This window comes from Trachymyrmex septentrionalis, unplaced genomic scaffold, assembly GCF_001594115.1.
Source record: "Trachymyrmex septentrionalis isolate Tsep2-gDNA-1 unplaced genomic scaffold, Tsep1.0 scaffold32, whole genome shotgun sequence".
NCBI lineage: Eukaryota > Metazoa > Arthropoda > Insecta > Hymenoptera > Formicidae > Trachymyrmex > Trachymyrmex septentrionalis.
The window spans coordinates 3,652,967-3,677,882 of NW_017305485.1; the positions used below are offsets into that span (position 1 = coordinate 3,652,967).

The window sequence follows — 24,916 nt, forward strand, 5'->3', positions numbered from 1 at the left end:
AATAAAAATATACTTTTTCTAGTCTTGGTATTTAATCTTTATGACTATAAATATATTAAAACGCAATTTTTCAAATAGAAATTATTTTGGGTGACTTGTTCGCTAACATAAATTTTAAAAGTTATAAAATTAAAGTATAATATTAGAAAAATATATTTTATAAATTTGAAAATCTAGTTTACGTTAGTACTACTTATACAGTGTAAGTAAAGATTCTCATATCGCATCGGTGGTTCAGTGGTAGAATGCTCGCCTGCCACGCGGGCGGCCCGGGTTCGATTCCCGGCCGATGCATTTCTTTTTTTTTTATTTTGCATATTATATGCACATAGTTATTATTAAATTTATATTAAATATTTAATTATTTTTTATATTAAATATATTAGATTATTTAATTGTATGCTTATTTAATTTAATTAAATTTTATAATTTTTAAATTCTCTTAAATATTCAATATTAATCTTTAGACTTCTTGAGAGAAACTATAATTTCTGATTTTTTTATCCCATAATTAATGTAAATACATTTTTTCTACTTATTGTACAGTATTTATTTATCATCATAACTTCAAGTAATGGAAATTAAAATATTTCCAATTTTAATATTTGAAAAAATACGTCAACTATGTGGAAATTTTTTTGAAGCGTAGTTTCTACAGATGTATCTTATTATAGTAGCTAATTGTTGATTATGTAACGATCATAAACCAAGCCCCGATAAGTTATCGTTATTGATACAATGGGCGTGTAGCAAAGATCATTTTACAATTTCGTATATTTAATCTTCAAATTCAAATAAAAACTGTATCACGTACAAAGCGATGGAAAAGTTTATTTTATTAGAAAAAAATAAAAATTTTATTTGCAGGAATCCAGATAACATTTATATATATATATATATATATATGTTGTCTAAAAAACATTTTTTAAATTCCTTATACAATATGCATGTTATTTAGGAAAAAAATAAATATATAATCATATGCAGTACGTATATTTATTTTTTCCCAAATAATATATATGTTGCGTAAGGTATCTAAAAAATGTCTTTAGGACATCTTTTTGACATAAAATATTTAAAGATATCTTTTAGATATCTTACGCAACATGTTATTTTCTGCGAATAAAATTTCGATTTTTTACATTATGTGGATTTTGTTTATATATGTTTAGCTTCGTGTTAATTTCGAGTATATTATAATTAGAACGAGTCACGGAAGTGTCGCTTCCATTCCCAGAAAAACATTTTCTTAGCTTATCTGTATTATTAATTACAGCTCTGTTTATGTGTTACTCGAGATTCTATTAGTCTTATTACTCTTTATTAAAGTAATTTATTTCCTGATTATATTGCTAATGAGAATTTTTGCTAACAAAAAAAGTCGTTATTTAATCATCATAATTAATTATAAAGGATTAATCAGTTTCTACTCGTAGTTGTTTATTATATTTTATTTTTATTGCACCTTATAAAAAGTAGATTACAACAAATCAAATAAATAGAATACTTTAAATAAGTGCGTGAATCAAATTGTAGGAAGTTAAATTTAGGCGCGGAGAAAGTCAATCCGTTTTACAATCGCATGTACATATATTCATGCATAGAAGAATAAACATAGGATTACAAAGAGGAATTTAAAGAAAAAAACTGTAAATGCGCAGGACGCGTTCACCACAATTCACGCTGTAAAATTGGACCCTATAACCAACTTTCTTCGCAAATAGCTAATACATCGAGGAAGAAGAAAAAAAAAGTTTGTTGTACATGTATCTCTCGCTTCTGTTTCTGAAAGTTCGTCGTACAATTTTTCATAGTTTAGAAATGGAAAAGTTGCAGCTGTCTGTGACAATCAAATAACTCGATAAGGGAAAAAAATTACGTAGAGTTGTAGATCAATTTTTAAGAAGCCGCCTAAAATCGATTTCTATATACACTTTTTTTTCTTCTTCTCGACTGAGGATATTTCGGTGAATAAACAGTTAACGAAGTTACATATATGTATATGTATACCGGTTTTAATTTGTCACTCCGATGACTCATGCATGATTAATATTAGTATAATGACACCTTTTACTAGATTATTTTTGCTAGACTACAATTAGCGGAATAAGAAGGTCCAACGAGATAAACATTTATGGTAATGAGACAACGATATTGATTTATACATTGGTTTAGCAGAATAGTGACTTTTTACAGTTGTAAATTGTGTTGTCGATGCGATCGTAGTGGAATAGACAGATGTAAGACCGGCGTATTGTCTCGCGAAATGCAAATAAAGAGATCGAGAGTTATAGCTTATAAGCGTTACGTATCATTAAGTCGAAATATGCGTCGTTGTCTATACTCGCGCTAATTACGCTGTAATAATTCATAAATTCCTCTTGCGTTACCTGCAACAGAAGGAAGAATAAAAATAAAGTGAATAAATAATAATGATATCGGATTAAGAAAATAATGCGAACGATCATAATGATAAGCAAATTGTTTCTAGATAGAGAGAATAATACGTATATTATATTCATATAATAATATAATAAATCGAGAAATCTCTTATTATTATTAAAACAAAACTTTTATCAATTGATAAAAATATATCTATGTGTCTCTTTTCATTATATATAATTGATTTACATTATAGCTTTGCCATAACGGATTTTTAAATAATTTCTTGATATCTTTAAATATAAGTTATTAAATAAAAGTTGTAGAGTTTGAAGAGGATCACCAATAAGCTACTTAGATTTTGAATTCAAGGACTTATTGACCCACTTGGAAGATTTGAACACCTAGAATATTTATTTCGAACATGATCTTTCAGCTAGTAACATTATAGTTTCTTGGTCTCATTTTTCCAATGTAGCACGTTCTCTTGTGAAATAGAAGAATACGTGAGAAATACCATAAAACTACTTACAACACCATCTTCGTTGCCTCCGTGCTCGAAATTCGAGAGGAACTTGTTTAGGATATTCTCTTCGCTTTCCTCACCGCTGATATAACGCGGATGACATTTCACATTGTAAATTCCTCGTAGATCATCGATGGTGATCCGTCCATCGCCGGTCTTGTCCAATTTTTTGAACGCTTGATCTACTACACTTTTGCGACTTTGATTCAACGGTGGCTGATGGGAAAAATTATCTCATCAATTAAATTAATAATTCCTACGATTACACATTTACGCGCATTATATATTTTAATGATGGTTTTCTATTCAGATTCTTATCGTCAATTTTTACATATAATTTTTCGTTTAAATGACGCATAAATGTTTCTTTTAATTAGACATTTATCTTGGTAAAAATCAAACAGCACTAAAATAAGCAGTAAGCAGAATTTAAAAAATATATGAACTCACTCTTATGCCAACGAGAAACTCTTCAACGCTAATGTTCGCGTCCTCGTCAGTGTCGAATTTCTTAAAGATTTCATTGATTTCATCTTCAGAGAGTTCCAATCCGGTCTCCTCTAGACCCGTTTTAAACTCTTCAAAATTTAACTTCTTGTTGCCATCATCGTCCATACGACGGAATACCCTGAAGAAATATGTAATAACGCGAGATTTAAATGTCTCAACATGTTATGTAAGTATACAGGCTATATAAAGGTCGAGGACAGTGATATCAGGCTGATTCATACGTGATAAAAACATAAAAATCGTATCATCATCGCACGCACATGCTCATGATGTTGAATCACTATCCGCAAATTATTAACATTAAAGTTTGCACCAATTTTGGATTTCATTCTCTTTCTGTTATCTATCCCTGTGTATTCGCATTTTTTTTTGCAATTTTTCTTTTCAGCAGTCACTTAAATTTAAATCTATTTTGTTAAAAATACTGTTTCATTTTTTTACTTAGAATCTGTCATTCTTTTGTTAAGATTATGTCTATGTTTATAGATTTAATTTAATCGGTTTAATTTAAATCTCTCTAAATTTTTTTTATTCTTAGAATTTTAAAAAAAGATAAAAAATAAGTTCTTTCTCTCTCAGCTGAGATTACAATTAATTTATACTACCACTAAAAATATTTTTCTCGATTTTTGAATAATTACCTTGATTCTTGAGTTATTAACATAAACGAATGTAAATATTATCCTGTCAATCATAAAAATTGAATTAATTTAACTAAATAAAAAGACCATAATTTAAAGTGTTTTTTAAATAAAGAATTGGATTACACAAAAATGACAAAAATGATATTTGATCATGTTGAGAATTTTTCCTTAATATTATTTAACCTTCCAATATTATTTAATTAATTAGTAATTTCATCAAGTTAAAAAATACATTTTCCCTTTCCCCTTTTCTGGGAAATTCATTTTTTAAAATTATGTCACTTTTAAAGTAGGGAAGTAATATGTATAATGTAAAACTCTGAGCTAAACATTATTATTATAAGCCTAACATTTAGAAGTTTAAAAGATCGAAAAAGAAGATTAATTGAAATTCTTTATTTAATTAAGGAAGACAAGCTGGGTAAATATCTTTGAGCGGTGTACATTGGTAGAAATAAATATTTATATTTTAAAGTACACAAAAGAATCAAAATCTTATCTTAAACGAAAGTCTTATCTGAAATGTATAGTTGGAAAGACACTATCTTTTTTCCATATAATAATTAAGATTAAAGAAAGAATGTAAATGCTTAAAAATAAATATCGATCAGAACGTAGTGAATTGTACGAGAAAAAGATTGAAAAAAGATAATTTAGGACACGACCTAGTTATAAGAAAAACGAACATAATGAGGAGTTTCGCCTTGTGATTTCGTAATTGCATTTAATAACAATGTAAATATTAAAGAATGCTTTCGAGACTCACCTACCCAAACCAAGAATGCCATTGGCACCCCTAGCCAGGCAAAGTAGACGTAACTTTTCAATAGAATCCGTGGTGCTGTTTACAGCCCGTTGGGCCTTGTTAATCATTTCAATCTCCTGTCGCGTCGTAGCACTCTGTGGTCTCAAGCTGAACATTGCTGAAAAGGAAAACGTCATTCGCTCACGTGACAAATATGAGTCAGGTGCAACACGTAGAGATAAGAGAGAGGGACAAGAACGAGAGAGCCGCGCGCGTTTACATTCCAAAAATGGGCATTTACAGAAGAAGTAACGTGATGCTACGCAACGTCTCGAAAGATATTGGGTGCTTTTCATTTGGTAACACAAGCGTTAATCTGTTTTTGTTATCTCTTTGTATCGCCAAGAAAGATCGAATGATGTTTGTATCGACTTGTGTCATTAAATGGAAAGCACCCATTATTGGATGAGTGCAAAAATTCGTATCTGTTTTATTATTCAAAAAACTTAAAAATAAACGAAATTTAAATTAAAAAAAAAAGGTTTAAAGCTTAAAATTCTATACTTTCGAAAAGTGTGTTTTATGAGTTGTTGTGAGTTTGCTAATTTTTATATATAGAAATGATATAAAAAAAAGAACACGTGATAAAAATAGTGTCACAGAGAGAAAAAAAATATATAAATTAAAAATACTACTGGAATGGGATTATTTGCAAGAAAAACAAGTAATGTATTTAATTAATATGTTTTAAATAGTTAATGCAATAAAGTTTAGGATTATGAAATTCCATCAGCGAGATACATATTTTGCTTTAAGTTCCACTACGCTCATGTGAATACAGAATCGAGAATGATTTTATTTTAGGATTATATAAATTCTTGATTATAATTTAGGATTATAAAATCTTGATTATGATTTAATAAAATATTTTTTCATATCCCAATTTGATTGCTAATTGTATTAAAAGTCGGTAAGAAATATTGAACGCGTGCATATCTAATCTATATATCTTGACAGAAATGTAATTTTGCACACGTAGTGAGATGCATAGTGATAAGGTTTTTTACTATCATGCGCACAAAGATAGATAAAAAGTGGGTTATTGATTAACTTCTGTTGCTATCTTGTCACTTTACGAATAATAATGGTTTTCTACATTGCAACATTGACGTTCACGTTTCCTGTCATCGACCACCATGTGTGGAAGCAGTCGTTCGTTAAAAGTCTTTAATTATTTCATGAAACTTCTTTTTCGGTTCGACATGAGCGACACATGACTGTAAATAACTTCCTACTAAAGTTATAAATGTAATTTAAAAGTATATTTAAAAGATATATTATAAGTATATTTGAAAGAGTTATAAATATTACTTCAAAGAAGGTTTGAAACAATACTTTTTTTTCATATACTATATAACATTATTTAAGAAATATTGTTTCCGACATATTATCGACAACTGCATAAAGATAACAATACCTTAATATTATGAAAATATATTTAAAATATAGATAAGATAAAAGAATAATTATAAAGATAGAAAGAGAGACAGGAAGTAGTGCAATCAGCAATTAAAATAGGAATGAGAATATGAGAAAGATATGGATGGATGAGTAAGATAAAAACCAAGTGTGTAAACCAAGTCTCCTTCTTGGTTTTGTGTAAATGCTGAATAGAATAAATTTTATTATATTACCGCTTACGTACTGATTCACCTATGATTTACTATAATTTAAAATTATTTGAAATAGATAGCGCTGGAAAACTATAATTAAACATATCCTATTGTTCTCTTTTGTTAATAAAAAAATATATTATCCTTTTTTCAATAATGCTAGTCTCGTTATTCCGATATTTTTTGTAATGTAACAATTATTGCACACTCGTAGAAAAATTATTCATGCAGATAATTCACGAGAAATTGCGATAAAAAGATGAATATTAGAAAAAATATTCGAAAGAATATCCGACTGTCTATTTCTACACGGAAAGAATTTTGTTTTAAAATTTACCCCGAAAATATGATAGATGATACAAATATTTTAAAGATTTTTACCATGCACTTCAGTAAAATTGATCAAACTTATATACTTCATTATAGTTTTATTAATAAATGAGGGAGATTTATATTAAAACATTCTTGGAAATCAACAATGTTGTCCTACGACTATTATATATATTTTCAGGGTAAACTCTAAGAAAATATTTTCTCCGTGTATCAATTTAGTTTAATTGTAATCTCGATTCAATTAAGATTCATAATCCATTTTTATTTTAAGACTGCAATCTTAAGTAATACAGCCAGTTGATTGGCTTAAGACTGTAACAGCCTCAAATATAAAAATCGACCATAAATACGAGTCTGACTCTTTATTTCTTCCTAAGAACTAGAAAAAGATAAAGAGCAAGTTGAACGGAGATTAACATTAATGTACATTGGTAGAAACGATTACAAATGCTCTTCCTTCTACATATTTCACGCGGCATCACTCACCTTAGCTCTCGCGGCTTCCGGTGAACGAGATGGAGAACGCTGGAGAACGCAGTGGAGGACGCGCGCGTGTGCAGTGGAAGACGACAGATAGTTCACGAGATCAGCGGAAGGAGGAAGGAACCTGTCTTACTCTTCGCAAAAGGAAGCGAAGGAGGTAGCGGCGACGTTTTTTCCAAGAGGACCGGAAGGCGAGTGGCGGTCCGTCCGCATGGCGGATCGTCACGAATCCTATAGCATCCTATACGACGATGACAATAACGACGACACACATTACGTATAACGTACACACCCTGGACGATGTATGGGAAGAGGCTATACACTGCAGGGCCCTCGAAGCGTCACGATGTATCCATAACGACCGATTTGTCACAACACGCCCATTGCATCCGCTTCGCAAACCGCACCGATTGCAAGCGTGACCAATTGATTGATCGATCGCCGATACCGATTGTTTCATCGAGGGGCGAGATCGAAGAAGAATCGAAGAACGCTCGGGGTTGAGGGAATAATCGCTCGAATCGTCGTCATTGCCATTTAATTGGTTTAGTTATTACATTGTAAAAGATACTTGGAAATTTATTTGTGAGATCACTGAGAAAAACATTTCCGATTGCCTTATCAGAATATTAATGTAAAATAATTGATATAATTAATCTGCAAGTTTTGTATGATCGATTTAGATTCTTAAATTCAAGGAGCGCCTTACTGAATAGGGTAAACTCAAACACAAACTGTTTAACATGGATTGAGCAAACTTAGAAGACGTTACCTAATATCCAACAACTCTCTTTCTCGAAATATATTATTACCTAATAAGATCCAGAAGATATATTTTTTTATGTATGTCCAATTTCAAATTTAAAAAGTAAATCATCCTTTAAAGGTTTTATAATTAAAATTTTTTTTCCAACATCTTCGAAAATATCTGGCATTAAAAAATATTTCAGATAGAGTTTCGTTGACTTTTAATATAAAATTAATTAAGAAAATTCTCCCATTAGGTTATCACCTAATTGTTTATTTTAACGATGTGCGAAAATATTATCGTGACCTCTTTATTGGCAGACCTAGATTGATCTCGATAAACTTAGACTACATCGATAAACTGAGACTAAACAGCATCGCAACAGAAAGTCCGGGAAGTAAAGAAATTATCGTACATATTTGATCAGCCCTACCTAGCCCTAGAGCACATCGCGTAACATAGTTGCTACCTAACAGTAATGTATACGTAGTATTGTGTAGCGTTCCGCGTTCTTGAACTTTTACATTTATTTATTTTTGCGCGATCGTAGACCAATTTCACAACTATATAGCAGTAGGACAGCATGACAAAATAACACGTGGCCAAATATCAGTTGACAACGATAGTTTATCATTAAAGGAATGTTTATCCCCTAATAATGCAGTAAGAATAGATAAACGGATATTTCTTAAAAGTAATATTTGCGATATTTTGAAGATACCTAAAAGACGTTTTCAAATTTCGATAAGGTCTAAAATTGCCCAACGAATCAATTGATGAATTGACATTTTAACAACAAGATGACGGCTATAACGTTATTTTAATGTCAAAATCATTACGTATTTGACATCATTACTTATTTAAGACATGTATTTCGTCACTTTCAGACCTTTAAGAATAAGACCTTAAAGTAAGCTGAGTCTCAAGAAAGGTATGCGAAAATAAAAGGAGAAAAACACGAAAAAGAAATCGAACTACTTACTATATGTCGATAATTTAACATTTACATAACTTTGTTAATTCGTAATCTATTTCTTATAATTATATAAAAATATATCAAAGTTTTTATAAAAATTAATATTTTGTTGTTATTTTTCTTCTTGAAGGAACGCAGCTCATTTTACAACATTGTAAAATTGTGTCAATATTTTCGTTCGTTGCTATATGTACAAGTATTACATCATTTTATATCAATTTATTAAATATATATAATTCCAGTTCTTATATCATCCTACTTTTCACAAAACTTCGCCTTAATTGTATATCATTGTAATTCTGAAATATTGAACATATTCAAATTGCCAAACTTTAACAATGTATACTTATTATTATTAAAGGTCACGTTTTTTTTAAATTCGCCACGCCATATGTATCTAATCGATAAATGTTGCTACCCAAACAGAACAAGTCACGATAACGTCAAAATGACATTAAAATGAATCGGAAATGATTGAAAAATGACTTTTAACAATCATTCTGGAGTCATTTTAACATCATAATGACTTCTCAGCAAATGAGAATGAATTGAAATGAATTGAAATGGATTCAAATTTTCAGAAATATTGATTCACAAATGTTAAAATGAATGCTTTTCAATCCTGAATGTATTTTTATTCATTTATACGAATTGCATGGAGCATATCTCTGCGTTTCAATCTCAAAATAATATTAGCTTTTTCTGTGCATTATGAATACTGTTCAATTCAAAATTTTGTATAGGAAATGCAGTTTTTCAATCCAATTGCATCTAATTGAATCTAATTGAATTCAATTAAATCCAAAAAAAAGTATTCGCTATCTAAAATACGCATTTGGATAGAAAAAAATTTCAATCCATTTTAATCCATTCTCATTTACTGAGACATTAAAAGAATTTTACGAATCGATTAATCAAAAAATGCTTCAAAGCATAAAATGGATCCATCCGTCATAATAGCGAGAGAAGCCCAATATAAATGCAAAATTTAAAAATAAGTTAATTAAAAAATATATGCCTTTTATATGTTAAAATTTCAGAACGTTTGAATAAACAGCTTTCTGTAAAAAAAATTTCTAAAAGTAAAGTCAATTTTTTAAATTTAATTGGTGAGATTCTTTCCTTAATGAGATATGTCTATCAGTATATTTGAAGTGAAAAAATTTATTTTGAAGGAGATTAATAAAAAGAGATGAAAATCTGTATTATCAATCACAATTATCGACACTCAAAAAAATAGTTTGCATTCCTTTGCCCGCTTATTAACTACTGATAAGGAAATCTTTCTGTTTTATCGAACGAAACCATTTTAGTGATAAGTAAATTATTGCACCATTCTTTATCAATTATTTACATTGAAATCAATTATAGATATTCTCAACGTTAACAGATTCCTAAGTGCTGATCATTGTATCGCTCATTACAATTGTAAGAGCAACAGAAACAATCAAAATAAACACATTTCTTGTAGAACATTCACGTGTCATCTCAATGTGACAAATATTTACCGGTAAGCCGTTAACGTAACCGGCTGGAGTCTCTGGAACTGAAAATAGCTTGATTTTGATTTCCAATTTAGCCGGCGATGTGTCGTGTTTTTTGTAGCATCCGCTCGATTACTGATAATTCAATTTCCGATTGTAATAATTCTGCATATATCGCCGGATTCTGCGTGGCGTGTCCAGCGTGTCCAGTCGCGAAGTGAATCTTCTAGAACGGGATAAGAGACATGTGTATGGCCAATCGTGCGACGCCATTTGTACGGGGCTGCTGTCGGGTGCGCCCGTTATTGGCCGGCACGTGCTGCGTGGTTCGACGTGATTGGTTCGCCGCCCCGCGCCGTCGCGTATAATGCGTCGTCGTCACGGCTGTTCCGTGACAGTCGGTGAAAAAACGGCGAAGTATCGTGTTGGCAGTGTGCGAGTTTGTTGGTGATTTCTTTCTCGTACACAGTCTTTCACGACGCGACGACGATGAAGAAACTCTACCTATTGATCGCAGCATTATTCCTGCTGACAGGTAAATAAGAATTTATTCTCTCATCTTAAACGATCGTAAGCGTCTTCGATTATTTTATGCGCGCTTGCTTGCCCTTTAGGATTCGTCCGGGCCGAGGATGACGTCGAAGAGAACGCCGGTACCGTGGAGGATGATCTTGGAGCTAGCCGTGAAGCATCGCGAACAGGTTATTATCTTGCAGTTTAATTGAAAAAGAAAATTGTTTTGTTTATAATTATTCTATTATTTTTTGACCAAAAGTTGGTAGTGTTGTAACAGGTGGGAGGAGTTCGTTGAAGTTGATGTGTAGCAAAATTATTCAAATGTTGTAATAGAGTTTAGAAAAGTACAGGTTTATTTCATACAGAAGAGTGGAATTTATTTTATGATTATGATTTGTTGAATTTTTACATCAACTTTGAATTTGTATATATAACCTGTCATATCTGTTATGAATTTATTATATTGAATCTTCTATTTAAAAAGGAGTTAAATAAGTCCTTTTATTTATTCATTTATATTTGATAAATGTAATTTTCTTTATCAACAATTAATCTTATATGAAATTTTTATTATTTACAAGAATTTAATTATTGTATTACACATTTAAGTGACGTTTAAATTCTATTGTAGATCATGAAGCAGTACAAAGAGAAGAGGAAGCAATAAAAATCGATGGGTTAAATACAGCTCAAGTAAAAGAACTAAGAGATAAGGCTGAGAAGTTTGCATTTCAGACTGAAGTTAATCGCATGATGAAACTTATTATTAATTCTCTCTACCGTAACAAAGAGATCTATCTCAGAGAATTGATCTCAAATGCATCTGATGCATTGGATAAAATTAGGTTATTGTCTCTCACTGATAAAGGTGTCTTGGATACAAATAACGAATTGGCTATCAGAATAAAAGCAGACAAGGAAAACAAAGTATTGCACATAATGGATTCTGGTATTGGTATGACAAAGCAAGATCTAGTAAATAATCTTGGAACTATTGCAAAATCTGGCACAGCAGAGTTTCTGGGAAAAATGCAGGACGTCACTAACTCTCAGGATATGAACGATATGATTGGTCAGTTTGGCGTGGGCTTTTATTCCGCGTATTTGGTTGCGAATATCGTCGTTGTGACCAGCAAGCATAACGACGATAAACAGTATATTTGGGAATCTGATAGCTCTAACTTCAGCATTGTTGAAGATCCTCGAGGAGATACCTTGAAGAGAGGAACGACTGTAAGGTATGTTGTAGAATCCTTTTTAATAAATTAGGAAGTTTCAAAAAGTTTCTTCAAACTTAATGATACATATTCTTATTTCCTATTATGCTGTGGAATTAATCCTTTTAATATTGTGATTTTTTAAATGTTTATAGCTTACATTTGAAAGAAGAAGCATCGGACTTCTTAGAACCAGATACGATAAAGACCTTAGTGAAGAAATATTCGCAGTTCATCAATTTCCCTATATATTTGTGGAATAGCAAAGTTATACAAGTCGACGCGGAAGAAGTGGAAGAAGATAAGCCTGCGAAAAAAGATGCTGAGAAAGATGAGGACACTGACTCAGACAAGGAGGATGAAGAGGATGACGCTAAGGTGGAAGAGGATGCGGACGAGAAGAAATCTAAGAAAGTAGACAAGACTGTATGGGATTGGGAATTGTTGAATGACTCGAAACCCATTTGGACGATGAAACCAAACGAAGTTGACGAAAAGGAATATATTGAATTCTACAAGACACTCACCAAGGATAATCAGGAACCTCTAGCGAAGACACATTTCGTTGCTGAGGGTGAAGTCACATTTAAATCTGTTTTGTTTATCCCGAAGGTTCAACCGGGTGACAGTTTTAATCGTTACGGTACAAAATCTGACAACATCAAGTTGTACGTCAGGCGAGTTTTCATCACTGACAAGTTCACCGACATGATGCCGAATTATCTATCTTTTATTCGGGGTATTGTGGACAGCGATGATCTACCACTCAATGTTTCGCGTGAGAATCTTCAGCAGCACAAATTGATCAAGATTATCAAGAAAAAACTCATCAGGAAAGTATTGGACATGATCAAGAAGATTCCCAAAGAGAATTACGAGACATTCTGGAAGGAATATAGCACAAATATCAAGTTAGGCATAATCGAGGATCCTCAGAATCGTGCGAGATTGTCCAAGATCTTGCAATTCCACTCGTCGACGCAGAAGGAAATGACCTCCCTGTCTGAATATGTATCCCGTATGAAGCCCAATCAACAGCATATCTACTACATTGCTGGTGCATCCGAGGACGAGGTAAAGAAATCGCCATTCGTCGAACGGCTGGACAAAAAGGGCTATGAAGTATTGTATCTGACGGAGGCAGTGGACGAGTATGCGATATCGGCATTGCCGGAATTCGATGGTAAAAAGTTCCAAAATGTAGCAAAAGAAGGTTTCACGTTGGACGAGGGCGAACGAGCGAAGGACCGAATGGAACAATTGAAGACAACATTTGAGCCTCTAATCAAGTGGCTGAGCGACATCCTGAAGGATCACATCAGCAAGGCGCAAGTGTCTGAACGTCTGATTGATTCTCCCTGTGCCTTGGTCGCCAGTATGTTTGGCTGGACCGGCAATATGGAACGTTTGGCAATCTCGAACGCACACCAGAAGTCCGATGATCCACAGAAGAGTTATTATTTGAACCAGAAGAAGACTTTGGAGATCAATCCAAGGCATCCACTCATCCGAGAATTGCTACGCAGAGTCGAGGTTGACTCGACCGATCAGACAGCTAAAGACATCGCCCTGATGATGTTCCGTACGGCAACTTTGCGATCGGGCTATATGTTACGAGAAACCGCTAGTTTCGCAGATAGTGTGGAACAATTGATGAGGAAAAACTTGGGTATCTCCTTGGACGAAATCCCTGAGGAAGAGGAATTGCAGGACGAGGAATTAGCAAACAGCGAGAAGGTGTTAGATGTGGACTCTGATGACGAAAAGAAGGAAGAGGAAGAGGAAGAAGACGAGAAACATGATGAATTGTAATAATAGAAGGGAATGTAAAATTATATTCAAAAGACTTGTTCTAGAAGCGTAGCTATACAATGTATAGTTATCTCGAATTCTCCCAGGAGGTGATCTTTATTATCGCAAGTTTGTAAACAATTTAGATTGTACAACTTAATAAGTTTGTTAATTTTTCTGATATCGTAGAAATTTTTTGTAATTGCCAAGTGATTGAACAGAAGGCAAAATGTTTCTTAATGTTTCTATATGAAACTGCATAATATTGTCATCCTTTTGTTCATGTCTTATTGATACCAGTTAAATTGTAGATTTTGAAGCGATTTAAATAATTTACAATTTTTCATTTTGATCTTCCATATCTTTTTAGTAACGTGAAAAGAGCTGACTGAACGTTACTGACGTATGGTATGTTTGTGATATGTGTGAATGTATTTGTACATGAAACTTACAAAAAGTATATTAAAATGAAGTATATCTACTATATTGATATGATTTGTATTTTATTAATATTTACAAGTCAAAGTAATTGCGTACTTTAAGTTTAGATTATTGAGTTTAGAGAGAATAAAAGGGAAAATTGATTAAAATATCCTTTATGTAAAAATACAATTATTTAAATTATCAAAGATGTGTAAAAATAAAATCACAATATATTAATATAAATAATATAGATAAGATTTTTTAATAGAAATTAGAGGTCTTTTGTATAATATCGGATGAGTTATAAGTTCATCAATTAAATAATATCTTTCAAAGATATTTTGTTAAATGTTACAAAAGAAATAAATATTAGACATACATTTGTAAAATATATGTGTATACAAAAGTACAAAAAAAGAAAGACTTACTATTTCTTATATATAATATTAATTGAGTCATAAATTTAACAATTATATTTTTGAAAGTTATTAAATGTTTAAAAGATATTAATATATATATAAAATAATTTAAAAATTTTGGAAAATTAAATGTCTCTTGTACAACATTAATTGAGTCACATATAAATTCAATAATTAAATTGTAAATTTTTCAAAGTTATTTTATTAAATATTTAAAACGATATTTTATTAGCATCAGATACACATTTATAAAATATATTTACAAAAAAAAAACCATTCTCTTGTACAATATTGGCTTAGTCATAAATTCAATAGTTAAATTTTTCCAAGTTGTTTTATTAATTAAATATTTAAAAAAATTAATATATAATAATAATTAAAAAGTTATGAAAATTTGATATCTTGTCTCAGTAATTAAATTGTATTTTTAAAAAATTATTTTATTAAAGCTAAAAAAAATATTAAAAGTAAGAGTTATTAAATATTAAAAAAAAATATTTAATATCTAGACACAAAAATTCATAAATATATATACAAAAGTATAAAATTTTATCGTGTATTTTACGTGATAACAAAATGAATCAGTTGGTACAAAAAAAAACAATAGTTGTTTTAAAAAAAGTATGCGGTAAACAACTTGCGGTGAATAATTTTTTCGGAGAATACAGAATAAGAAACGAGTTATGAGAACGCTTTGTGTTTTCGAAACAATGGCGCGTCGCGCAGTTCCGGCCGGCTATTGTCGCCGGGTGGTCGAGACCAAGTTGTGACGTAAGGGAACGCCACGGACTGGCCAATCAGCGCGCCGAATAGCGCGACGTGCCGGGCGGTCGCCGCGCGCGCCACCGGTACCGGGGTGGTCATTTCCGTTTTCGATTCCGACGTCATCCAACTCCGAAAGCCCGTGTGTTTTGTGTTTCTTTGGGGCCACGATGATTATCGCTAATTTAACGTAAGTACGCGATACGTCGCGGCGGCACGCGCAGATCATCCGGACGTGTTCGCGCGGCTGCGAGAACCCGGTATCAGCGCACGTTCCGCGTACTCCGTAACGCGAGAGAGCCGCTTTTTGCGATCAAGCTCTACCGCGATACCCCGCCGACCAATGCCAAGACAACTGCTCCGATTCGTCCGTTAACCGGTCCGACTCATATCGTCCGATATTTCTTGCTTCCGACTCAGGATTCGTATCCCGATATTAACGATAACGGTCCCCATCCACGGGGCTGGGCCCATCCCACCATCATGGGACCGGTCCTCGCGAGAGGCCAGCCGGCGTGAACGCGGCTAACACCGACCGTCCCGATGTGCGCGTAAACAAAGTAAATGGCGCCGAATGGTCCCTCGTAATTCCGACACTGCGCGTTCTCCAGCGTTCTACGCGACGCTCCGCAACGCAACGGTCCACAAGACACGTCAAAACGGAAATTCTTCGTCGGGCTTGTCATCTCGTTCAGAAGGAAAGAAGTGGGAAAGGGAGGGGCGGAGACGTGGAGAGGGGTAGAGGGACGCAACTTACGAAGCAACGTATAAAATGAATTATGTCGCTTTAGTTCTCCTTTTTTTCATTTGTAAATACTTGTAAAGCGGAAGTGTTAAGCAAATGGAGTCATTGTTTAATAGCAGACTGTGATAAAACTAATTTGGTCATAGTCGACGCGAGACTGCCATCCCATGATAAAATCTCTGAGAAATAACGTATCTGTACAAATTTTGTAGACAGAATGTTAGCAAAAATATAACAAAATTTGTTAGTGTAATTAATCGATCGATTGTATAAATCGAGCAGAATCTGTTGTTTCGTAAATTCTAAGTATACACAATTGGGTCATTCATATCTTACGTTTTTTTAAATACTTGGAGCACCAAGTAATTAGTTGTAACATTTTGTATCATTTTGTACATTTTTTAAATACGCAACCTTATAAATACTTTCTGATGGTGTTAGAAAAGGGTGAATGACTTATCGTGTGTAACAAAAGTCGAAAAAATTATGTATACTAAGATATGACTGCTTTCCTTTTAAAAGACGCAGTTGACACAAGTATTGTTCTATCTTTACTATTGAATGTCAAGAAGAGTAAGAATGATGTTTATGCTTTTTAAAAGGATACCAGTATAAAATCCGTTTCCATCAATGTAGATTAAATTTAATCTCGATTCAGTTTGCTCTTAAAATTTTTTCCTATTTAAAACTAGAAAAAAAAATGAAAAGTTAGTTGAACTAAGATTAAAGTTGAATTATCGTTGGTAAAAATAGGCATAAATGATTTTATTTTGATGATTACGGAACAAATTCTGCTCGGTTTGCGACTGTGGAATCTGCTGACAAATCACTAGCAGATAGCTAATATTTTGTTTAATAAAAATAATTGTAATATTTACAACTCAATATTGAGAGTACGTTGCCGGCTTTTCTCTTTTGCAGATTGAAACTTTTGAAATTGGAATTAGGTTTCTTCATGTCTTAAAATATTTCCAAAAAAATATTGACCATAAAAGAGCAAATACATTGCTGGTCTTAAGACAAAAATAAGCAACTTATAAAGATAGTAAAACTATTGTGTACATAAAGAAAAAATTGAAGCAAACTTAAAGTGACTCGTGACCGGAATACATTTCGGGAATATTAGAAACATGGGCATTCAAGACTTGCAAACTTTCCTGGACGGCAATTGCATACAAGGTGGATCTGTATCTGTGGACTTGTTGAAAATAGCGCGTATGGTCGCTCAAAAATCTCAACGTAATCGTGTGATTAAAGGACAGCAGATACATAATTTCGGTAAATTAAGACTAGTTCTCGATGGAGAATGCTGCTTGGATCGTTTGTATGGAGGATTTTTCTCAGGTAAATAATAAAAATCTGGCGCAACTCGCCGGCTCGCGTAAAGTAACCACGGCAGTGTCGCTGTGCATAGCTTAGACACTACCAGTGTCTCCAGAAAATATATAATAATATAACATAATATAAACATAAATAAATTTAATTTTGACAAGGCAAATTTTATATGTGTTATTGTATAATTTTTAAATTTATTAGTTTCTTTCTCGAACAGAAATAATTTGAAGAAATAATTTTTTTTTTATATTAATACTATTGTTACTTTGATACAGATTGGGCTTGTGGTGGACAATGGAATCGTATGCTCCAATTCCTTGCTGTTCTCATACAAGCAATGGAAATGTCGGGTTTGGAGGTAGCTGTGTTCTTTAATGGATGTTTCGAACCTCTTCGAAGACCAGATTGGGTGCAACATCAGTTGCAAGTACGCGCTAAAGTTAACAATGTAAGTTTGTCATACAAATATACTTTCAGATTAATTGTGAATGTTAATTAAAATTTTTGAAGATGTCTTTCTGAAATGTTTAGGTTTTGAAACATATAACAACGAAAGGTACGCCGCCACCAAAAATCTGGTGGACTCCTCCTGTATGTTTAAGGACCAGTTTACGTATGGCTCTTAGGCATTTAAATGTCACAGTTGTAAGTTAAACATTACCTTCTGTTTTTAATCTTTGTAGTTACAGTTAAATTTTTGATTCAAATTTAATAAAAATACACAAGAAAAGAGACAATTTAAAAAATTTATAAAATATTAACATAATTAACGTTACTAATATTTTAACAGTTATGTAGTATGGATGATCATCATCAAGAAGTCATTGCTTACTGTCGTGAGAATAATTACAACGGACTCATAGCTGATGATGCAGAATATGCTGCATTTGATCCTCCACGCTACTTCTCATCCGAACAATTAAAACTTACATACAAGGTATGTATTTTTTAGTAATAGAAATCAGTATTTTATGTGTGACGATTTACCGTTTGTAACATATTATATTTTTTTTTATAACAGGGTTCTCTTGATACAAAAGAATATATGCTTTCTGAACTCACTAGAGCTCTCAACATACCATCCGACAGGCTCTGTATATTGGCAGCTTTACTTGGAAATTACATATTGACCGAAAACGACTTGGCCGACTTCTACAAAAATAATAATATTAGCACCAATGTGTTAAATAAGACAAGCGTTGAACAAATGATTAAAATAATTGCGAATTTTGTCAAGGAACTTCCATCTGCAGAATTGGATGTGGTTTCACAAAAGGTGTTCGGTTCTGTCTCCGATCCAAGGTGTTCGAAATTAAGACAATCTGTTCAATATTATTTAAACGGAACAAAAGAAGGATTTTTACATTATAAACCTGTGAAACCAACAAAAGGTGAGACTTTTTGATATTAAAAATGTTTTCAAATATTTTATTATCAAACAATTTCAATATATTTAAAAATTCGGATGTACTATCAAAGAATTTTTTATTAAAAAATATTAATCTTTAATACAAGGAAAGTAAATGTTTTAGCATTTTTAAGATAAAATTCTAGAAACTGAAAAAGATGGTAACTGCATATATATTTGTGTTGTTAGTTTTAGTTTCCACATAGTTAATAAATTGAAAATAAAATATATCTATGCCAATCTTTTTCAGTCCATAAAGTAGATTCCAAACCGAGCACACAGACTCAATCAAGTTTGTCCGACACACCATCAGTCTCGGAAGGTGACTCTAATTTGGAAACGTCGAGATTTGCCTCTGAAACTTTGGAGAGCGAACGTGAAAGTTTGAACGCGTACAAACAGGCAACAGCCAACGCAAAGACAGCGCCGCAAATTGTGATCGATCCACCTGGTATTCAGGGCCATGGAGATGCCGATGCCATACGTACAGAGGAAGAGCAAAGTATGCCGGTTAAAAATCGATGGCTTTTAACGATTTATTGCTATTCTATTTTAAACATCTGGAATTTTTGAAACAGGCGATGGACATGCTATCAACGGTACTCACAATCTCTTGATAAGCTCGTCAAGTTCAAGTAGTAGCTCCTCGGCGACATCGCCATGCCATGCAACAGCTGATTCGAGACAGCTGGAGAAAACTAATATTCCTACAACGTCACCAGAAGTTATGCGCACCGCCTCGGAACGTCACCAGAAGGGGCTCATGTCACCATACATTTATCAAATTCTCATTGCTGGTGAAATCAAATTGCCGGTCCTCCTAGAAGATGAAAATCATCGTGAATTTCCTTCTATTCATGTCATTTATAGACCAATTCGACAAATGGTATATGCGATTTTGTTTAATCTCCATCATCGGATGTACCTAGCTACAAAGAGTAAAGAGAAAGGTGGTAAGTATAATGTTTCATAAATAATAAAAGATTTATATTTTCTCCATTAAATTTTGTAAATTTATTCGACAGATAGTGAAAAGATCGAGATACCGGATGTAACAATAAAAGAGTGGGTATGGTCCAAGTCCAATCCATATCAGTCTCCTGACTTGGTGAAAGCAGAGCAGATTGGCTGGGGCGTGCCTACGATTCAACGTTTGTGGTTTGGGTAAGTAATTTTATCTCAATTAAATTGCATATATATAATAATATCGTGGATTGATTATTGAATTAAAACTTTCTGTAGACTCATATAATTTTTATAAACTGACAAGATTTCCTGTTCTTCAGCACAGTTATAGATGATAAGAGGCGAAGGCTTAGAGGTTTCCTGACTTGTATGAGATCAGACACACCTCTAATGTTAAATACCTCATATGTACCGCAACATCTGCTGGTTATGGCCTGTGTTTTAAGGTGAATATTGATTATGATTATTTTAAGCTTTTATCAGTTTCTTTTTTTTAATTAAACATGATTTGATTAATGAGTGTTTCTCTAATTGTTTCTTTCGCAGATACATTATGTCTTTTTCTGATAAAATAAAGATCTTGCGTCGTCAGGAATTAGACGCTTTCATCGCGCAAGCTTTTTCGCCAGAGCTTATGAATGCTCAGTATTTGCAGGATTTACAGGTAAAATAAATATGTATAATTCTTACAATATAGCTGTTATTTTAGGTAATGATTAAATACTTGAATAGGTCAACATTTAACGTATCACTTGTATACAGCTTCCATTAGTGACATCACGCGGTGTACAATTGGCTACTTTGTTCATGGCTGGTGTTGAGACTGCATTGTTAGCGAATGATGCATGTGGTGCGCCGATTCCATGGTTAATGTGTTGCCCCTGGCTTTACTTTGATGGAAAATTGTTCCATCATACGCTGGCTCGTGCTACTATTGCCAAGAACTTATTGGAATTATGCAGCGGTCATATTGACCGCGTTGTAAAGGTCGAGAGAATGAGAAAAGCTATACTCGAGGGAATTACCGTCGTGTTTGCGCGACCGCCTTTACCTGTCACGCCAGGTATATTACATTCATTTTAGTTATGCATTAATGCTTTCTCCTTTATTTATCTATTTTTAATTGGGATGTGGTTTTTCGGAACTTTCGAAATTTTTTCAATTTCTTAATAAGTTTCTAATAATTTCTAATTAATAAATTTCTAATTAAAATAATAGCCTTTAAAATTTAATTATGAAAAACATTGCGTTAATTATACATTATTATATCCCTTTTAATTACATTTACTTAACGTAATTTAATTAGTATAATATATTTAATATACATTTAATAATTTGATGTTATAATCACATAAGCTGTTAATAACATTAGCTATTGTAACTGAGAGAAAAAGGGACAGAGTTAATTTAACAACTTTTATAGTTTAGTTTAATTGGTTTATTTGATTAATAGAGAGAGAGAGATGCGCGAATTTTGATAATTGTTTTATCTTATATTTTTTTTTATTAATAACTCTTCCAGTTTCCTTAGCATCCTATGATCTTTCGTAATAGGATGTTTTCGAATGGAAGTAAAGCAAAAGCAGCTAATATTGCTTCGTGGGGTTCATCAATATAACCCTACGAATCTCAAAACTGCTATAAAATATATTAATAAAGAAACTCAATTCATATACTTTTTATATAAAACTGAAAATTGCTGCGACAATATTGAAGTTGTTAAAAAAGAAACGATTATGATATATCGATTACATCACAAAACTAAGATTATGTATATTTTTGAGAACAATTCAAATGTAGATATTACACAGAAAATTAATTAACATTCTATAAAGAAACTATTTGTTATAAGCAAATTGTTAAATATATAATAAAAACTAATCTTATTTATGAAACTAATATTCTTCTATATTCTAGATTTATTAAGAACTAATATTCTTCTATATAACAAAAATTATTTCTATATAGCATTTTAATTTTTCTACATTAATAATACATAATTTTTATCTATTTTTATTCGTTATATATCTGTATAATAATCTTATTTAATATTATTACAGGTATTCGTGTATCAGTTCCCTCCAATATTTTGCCTGCTAATTGTACTATTAACGACGGATTGATACGCGGTCGTGGCAGCGGCACATTACCGCAACGTGGTTTAATGCGTCGCCCAATCCCTTCGCGTGGTGGTCAATTGGAAATCGCTGGCGTTGTAGTAGGTCAATGGGGCCCAAATTACGGACAACCCGGTCGATTGCCGCAACCCTTGCAAGGACATCCTCGCGGACGGATTCCACCGCAGGTAAGGTATAATAGATCTCAATAGGGTATGTGATTGCAAGTAATTTCATAACGATGGCTCGATATCGTTGCGTGTATATGGAGTAAGAAGCACACCATGACGATATTCTGGACAGATTTTAGGGGAACGTTCGAGATATTGAGTAGTCCGCTTTCACTATTTAACGTCGCTGGTGTGATCGGATAATGCGTGCATTTAGGAAGGACATCACGTAAATCAATTTAATGCAGAGTTACTTGCTTATACAGTTTTTTATATAGTTTTTATATGTAGACGTTCGATACATCATGGAAATAAATCTGGAATCATGTACTTGAGAATGTATATTAAGCGGAGGATAGTTAATTTATCCTCGCAAATGTGTGTTGCTTTATTACATCGTTAGGATGAAAAAGAAATTATTTTGACATTATATTTATATGATGTTTTTTTTGTAGCATTGCGGTTTTGTATTATCGCATGTTTTTTTTATATGTAATATGGACACTGTTAAAATAAAGGTTTCTATATATTTTAATTCAGAGTATTTTAACTGGTGTTCCTTTTATGTGCATTCTTTTTAGGTAACATATATGTATATATATATATATTTTTTTTCTCTCTTTACGAAGTAATCAAAGCATGTATTTCTAAAGCATGTATTTAAATAGCTGAACAATATGTAATGAAATATAATATTCATAAAGTTACACATAATTGTAAAACATTATAAATAAAAACGACATATTTTTAAAAGTGAATTTTCTATTCGAGAAATATTTATTATAATATCATTCTTTTTTACTTATGTTTTTATAATAATTCAAATCACAAGTATGTGACTTTTTATTAATTATTCAACATTATATATGTAAACTTTTATTGATACATGATAATTAATTTGTATTTGCTATTATTAAAAACTAAAAGTAAGGTTTGTGAAACACTTTATGACACAATTTAAAATATCATAATATAAAACATAGTAGAAGCACGCCTGCTTCATTCTTTGGAAACTCTTAACAGATAAATAAATATTAACAACATTAAACAAAGAATTTCTTAAGACTATAAATATGATTACACAATTGTGTAGATAAATATTTGGATAAAAAAAGGGATTTAATAAAAAAAATGAATTTTTATTATCATTATTAATGAGAGCATATTTTTCTAAGAACTTACCTTTTGAAATTTGAATTTCCAATTTTACTGTAATTCAATTTATCCTCTTTGCATTCAATTTTGGAATCCGCGTTATCTTTTATTGAAATATATCCTTCTGAGAAATAATTTTAATGATTTTATGATAGTGATCATAAAAGATACGAGTTATAAACTTAAATTTTATTTAATTGAAAAAAACGATAAATTTACATAAATATATCTTTTAAAATGTAATTTAAAATGAGAAATGATACTGCACGTGCAACATCTTAAAATCATATATTATAGGTTTAAATATATTATTACATTTATCTGTCTGCATCATATCAGATCATATCGAAACATGCCGTGCTTACGAAAAACGATATTTCGAGTTTTTTTTTAAATATAAATTCTAGACTCATCTTCTGAAGCATTGATTTAAATAATCTAATAAGAAATTATTAGAAAATTATTAAGAAATATAACAAATTATATTTGGAATACATTACAATAATATTTTATTTAGATAACAAGAATTTTGTATGCATCACAATTTAGATAAATTGTGTTTTTGTAGGTAACTTCTATTGGTGGAATTAAATACGGTCTTCCACGTGGATTTAATCCAATAAACCGACCGACATTTCAAACACGCGGAGCTACCCGTGCTCCGATCGCTGGACGTGGCAAGAAGACTCAAATGAAGGTAAAAATATCTTGTAGGTATATGAATGAAAAAAAAAAATATCGGAGGTGACGGAAACTTAGAATGAATTTGGAACAACTATTATTTCGGACAATTGCTTAAATCGATAATATTTATACGTTGAGTAAAGTTTATAAACTTAGTGAAATAACAATTAATTCGAAATACATACACATATAAACATAATTTAAACGTAAGGTGTATTTCTAAAAACATATGAGATAAGAAAAATATTTAGAAGAGATAATATATACATATATGTATAATTATGTATATATTTAAATCATAAAAAAAGAAAATCATAAAAAAAGAAAAATATAATTCGGATAATTTTCTTAATAACAGTATATAGAAATTTTAAACACATTTTTATTAATTATTTAGGTGTCGAGCAAAAAGAAAACTACTGTTAAGAAAACCAAGGAAACAGAGAAAAAGGATATCAAAGGCCGTATTGATGGAATTACAGATTATAAGTAAGTATTTGAAGTTTTTTTTGTATATGTCAACATACCTTATAATCATTTATTGATCTTCACATTTATGATGATGCAAGAAAATCTTTTGCTTCATTATTCTTATTTTATAAAAAAAAACTTTTCTTTATTTTGATATTTTTTTTTACGTATAAATAATCTTTAATTTAATTTTTATTTAATAAAATCATTTTATGAATTATATAAATTATATA

The 24,916-nt window shown here is 31.7% G+C and overlaps 3 protein-coding genes and 1 non-coding gene across 8 annotated transcripts in view; 3 read left to right on the plus strand and 1 right to left on the minus strand.

The window, feature by feature from the left end:
* Positions 1-223: 223 nt before the first annotated feature.
* Trnag-gcc lies at positions 224-294 on the plus strand. Its single transcript has one exon. It is a non-coding gene; the product is annotated as a tRNA-Gly (tRNA).
* A 1,144-nt stretch (positions 295-1,438) lies between these two features.
* Positions 1,439-10,733, minus strand: LOC108750050 (calcyphosin-like protein). 2 transcript variants are annotated; one of them, XM_018489252.1, is made up of 5 exons: positions 10,529-10,733; positions 4,829-4,985; positions 3,359-3,536; positions 2,915-3,124; positions 1,439-2,390 (listed from the first exon to the last, which is right to left on the minus strand). In XM_018489252.1, exons 2-5 carry the CDS (start codon positions 4,981-4,983, stop codon positions 2,289-2,291), a joined length of 645 nt encoding a protein of 214 aa, XP_018344754.1. In that variant the 5' UTR covers positions 4,984-4,985; positions 10,529-10,733; the 3' UTR covers positions 1,439-2,288. The 2 variants fall into 2 exon arrangements, with proteins under 2 accessions (XP_018344754.1, XP_018344753.1); XM_018489251.1 differs by lacking the exon at positions 10,529-10,733 and adding an exon at positions 7,300-7,698.
* A 134-nt stretch (positions 10,734-10,867) lies between these two features.
* On the plus strand, positions 10,868-14,512 carry LOC108750049 (endoplasmin). The gene is made up of 4 exons (XM_018489250.1): positions 10,868-11,039; positions 11,119-11,205; positions 11,652-12,258; positions 12,393-14,512. Exons 1-4 carry the CDS (start codon positions 10,994-10,996, stop codon positions 14,047-14,049), a joined length of 2,397 nt encoding a protein of 798 aa, XP_018344752.1. The 5' UTR covers positions 10,868-10,993; the 3' UTR covers positions 14,050-14,512.
* Positions 14,513-15,718: 1,206 nt separating this feature from the next.
* Positions 15,719-24,916, plus strand: part of LOC108750106 (constitutive coactivator of PPAR-gamma-like protein 1 homolog) — a 9,549-nt gene continuing 351 nt past the window's right edge. The window contains exons 1-15 of one of the 4 annotated variants that reach the window (XR_001939410.1): positions 15,719-15,822; positions 17,299-17,721; positions 17,988-18,160; positions 18,244-18,357; positions 18,503-18,649; positions 18,734-19,103; positions 19,371-19,622; positions 19,699-20,073; positions 20,146-20,284; positions 20,407-20,532; positions 20,633-20,750; positions 20,849-21,149; positions 22,147-22,391; positions 24,097-24,238; positions 24,610-24,701. Coding sequence is in view for 3 of the 4 variants with exons in the window: in XM_018489355.1 (XP_018344857.1) it covers positions 17,508-17,721; positions 17,988-18,160; positions 18,244-18,357; positions 18,503-18,649; positions 18,734-19,103; positions 19,371-19,622; positions 19,699-20,073; positions 20,146-20,284; positions 20,407-20,532; positions 20,633-20,750; positions 20,849-21,149; positions 22,147-22,391; positions 24,097-24,225; positions 24,610-24,701 (2,795 nt within the window). In the remaining variant the exon portion in view is untranslated. Of the gene's footprint in view, positions 15,823-15,842; positions 16,193-17,298; positions 17,722-17,987; positions 18,161-18,243; positions 18,358-18,502; positions 18,650-18,733; positions 19,104-19,370; positions 19,623-19,698; positions 20,074-20,145; positions 20,285-20,406; positions 20,533-20,632; positions 20,751-20,848; positions 21,150-22,146; positions 22,392-22,506; positions 22,779-24,096; positions 24,239-24,609; positions 24,702-24,916 lie in introns of those variants that run through there. The other 3 variants (XM_018489355.1, XM_018489357.1, XM_018489358.1) reach the window with 3 other exon arrangements.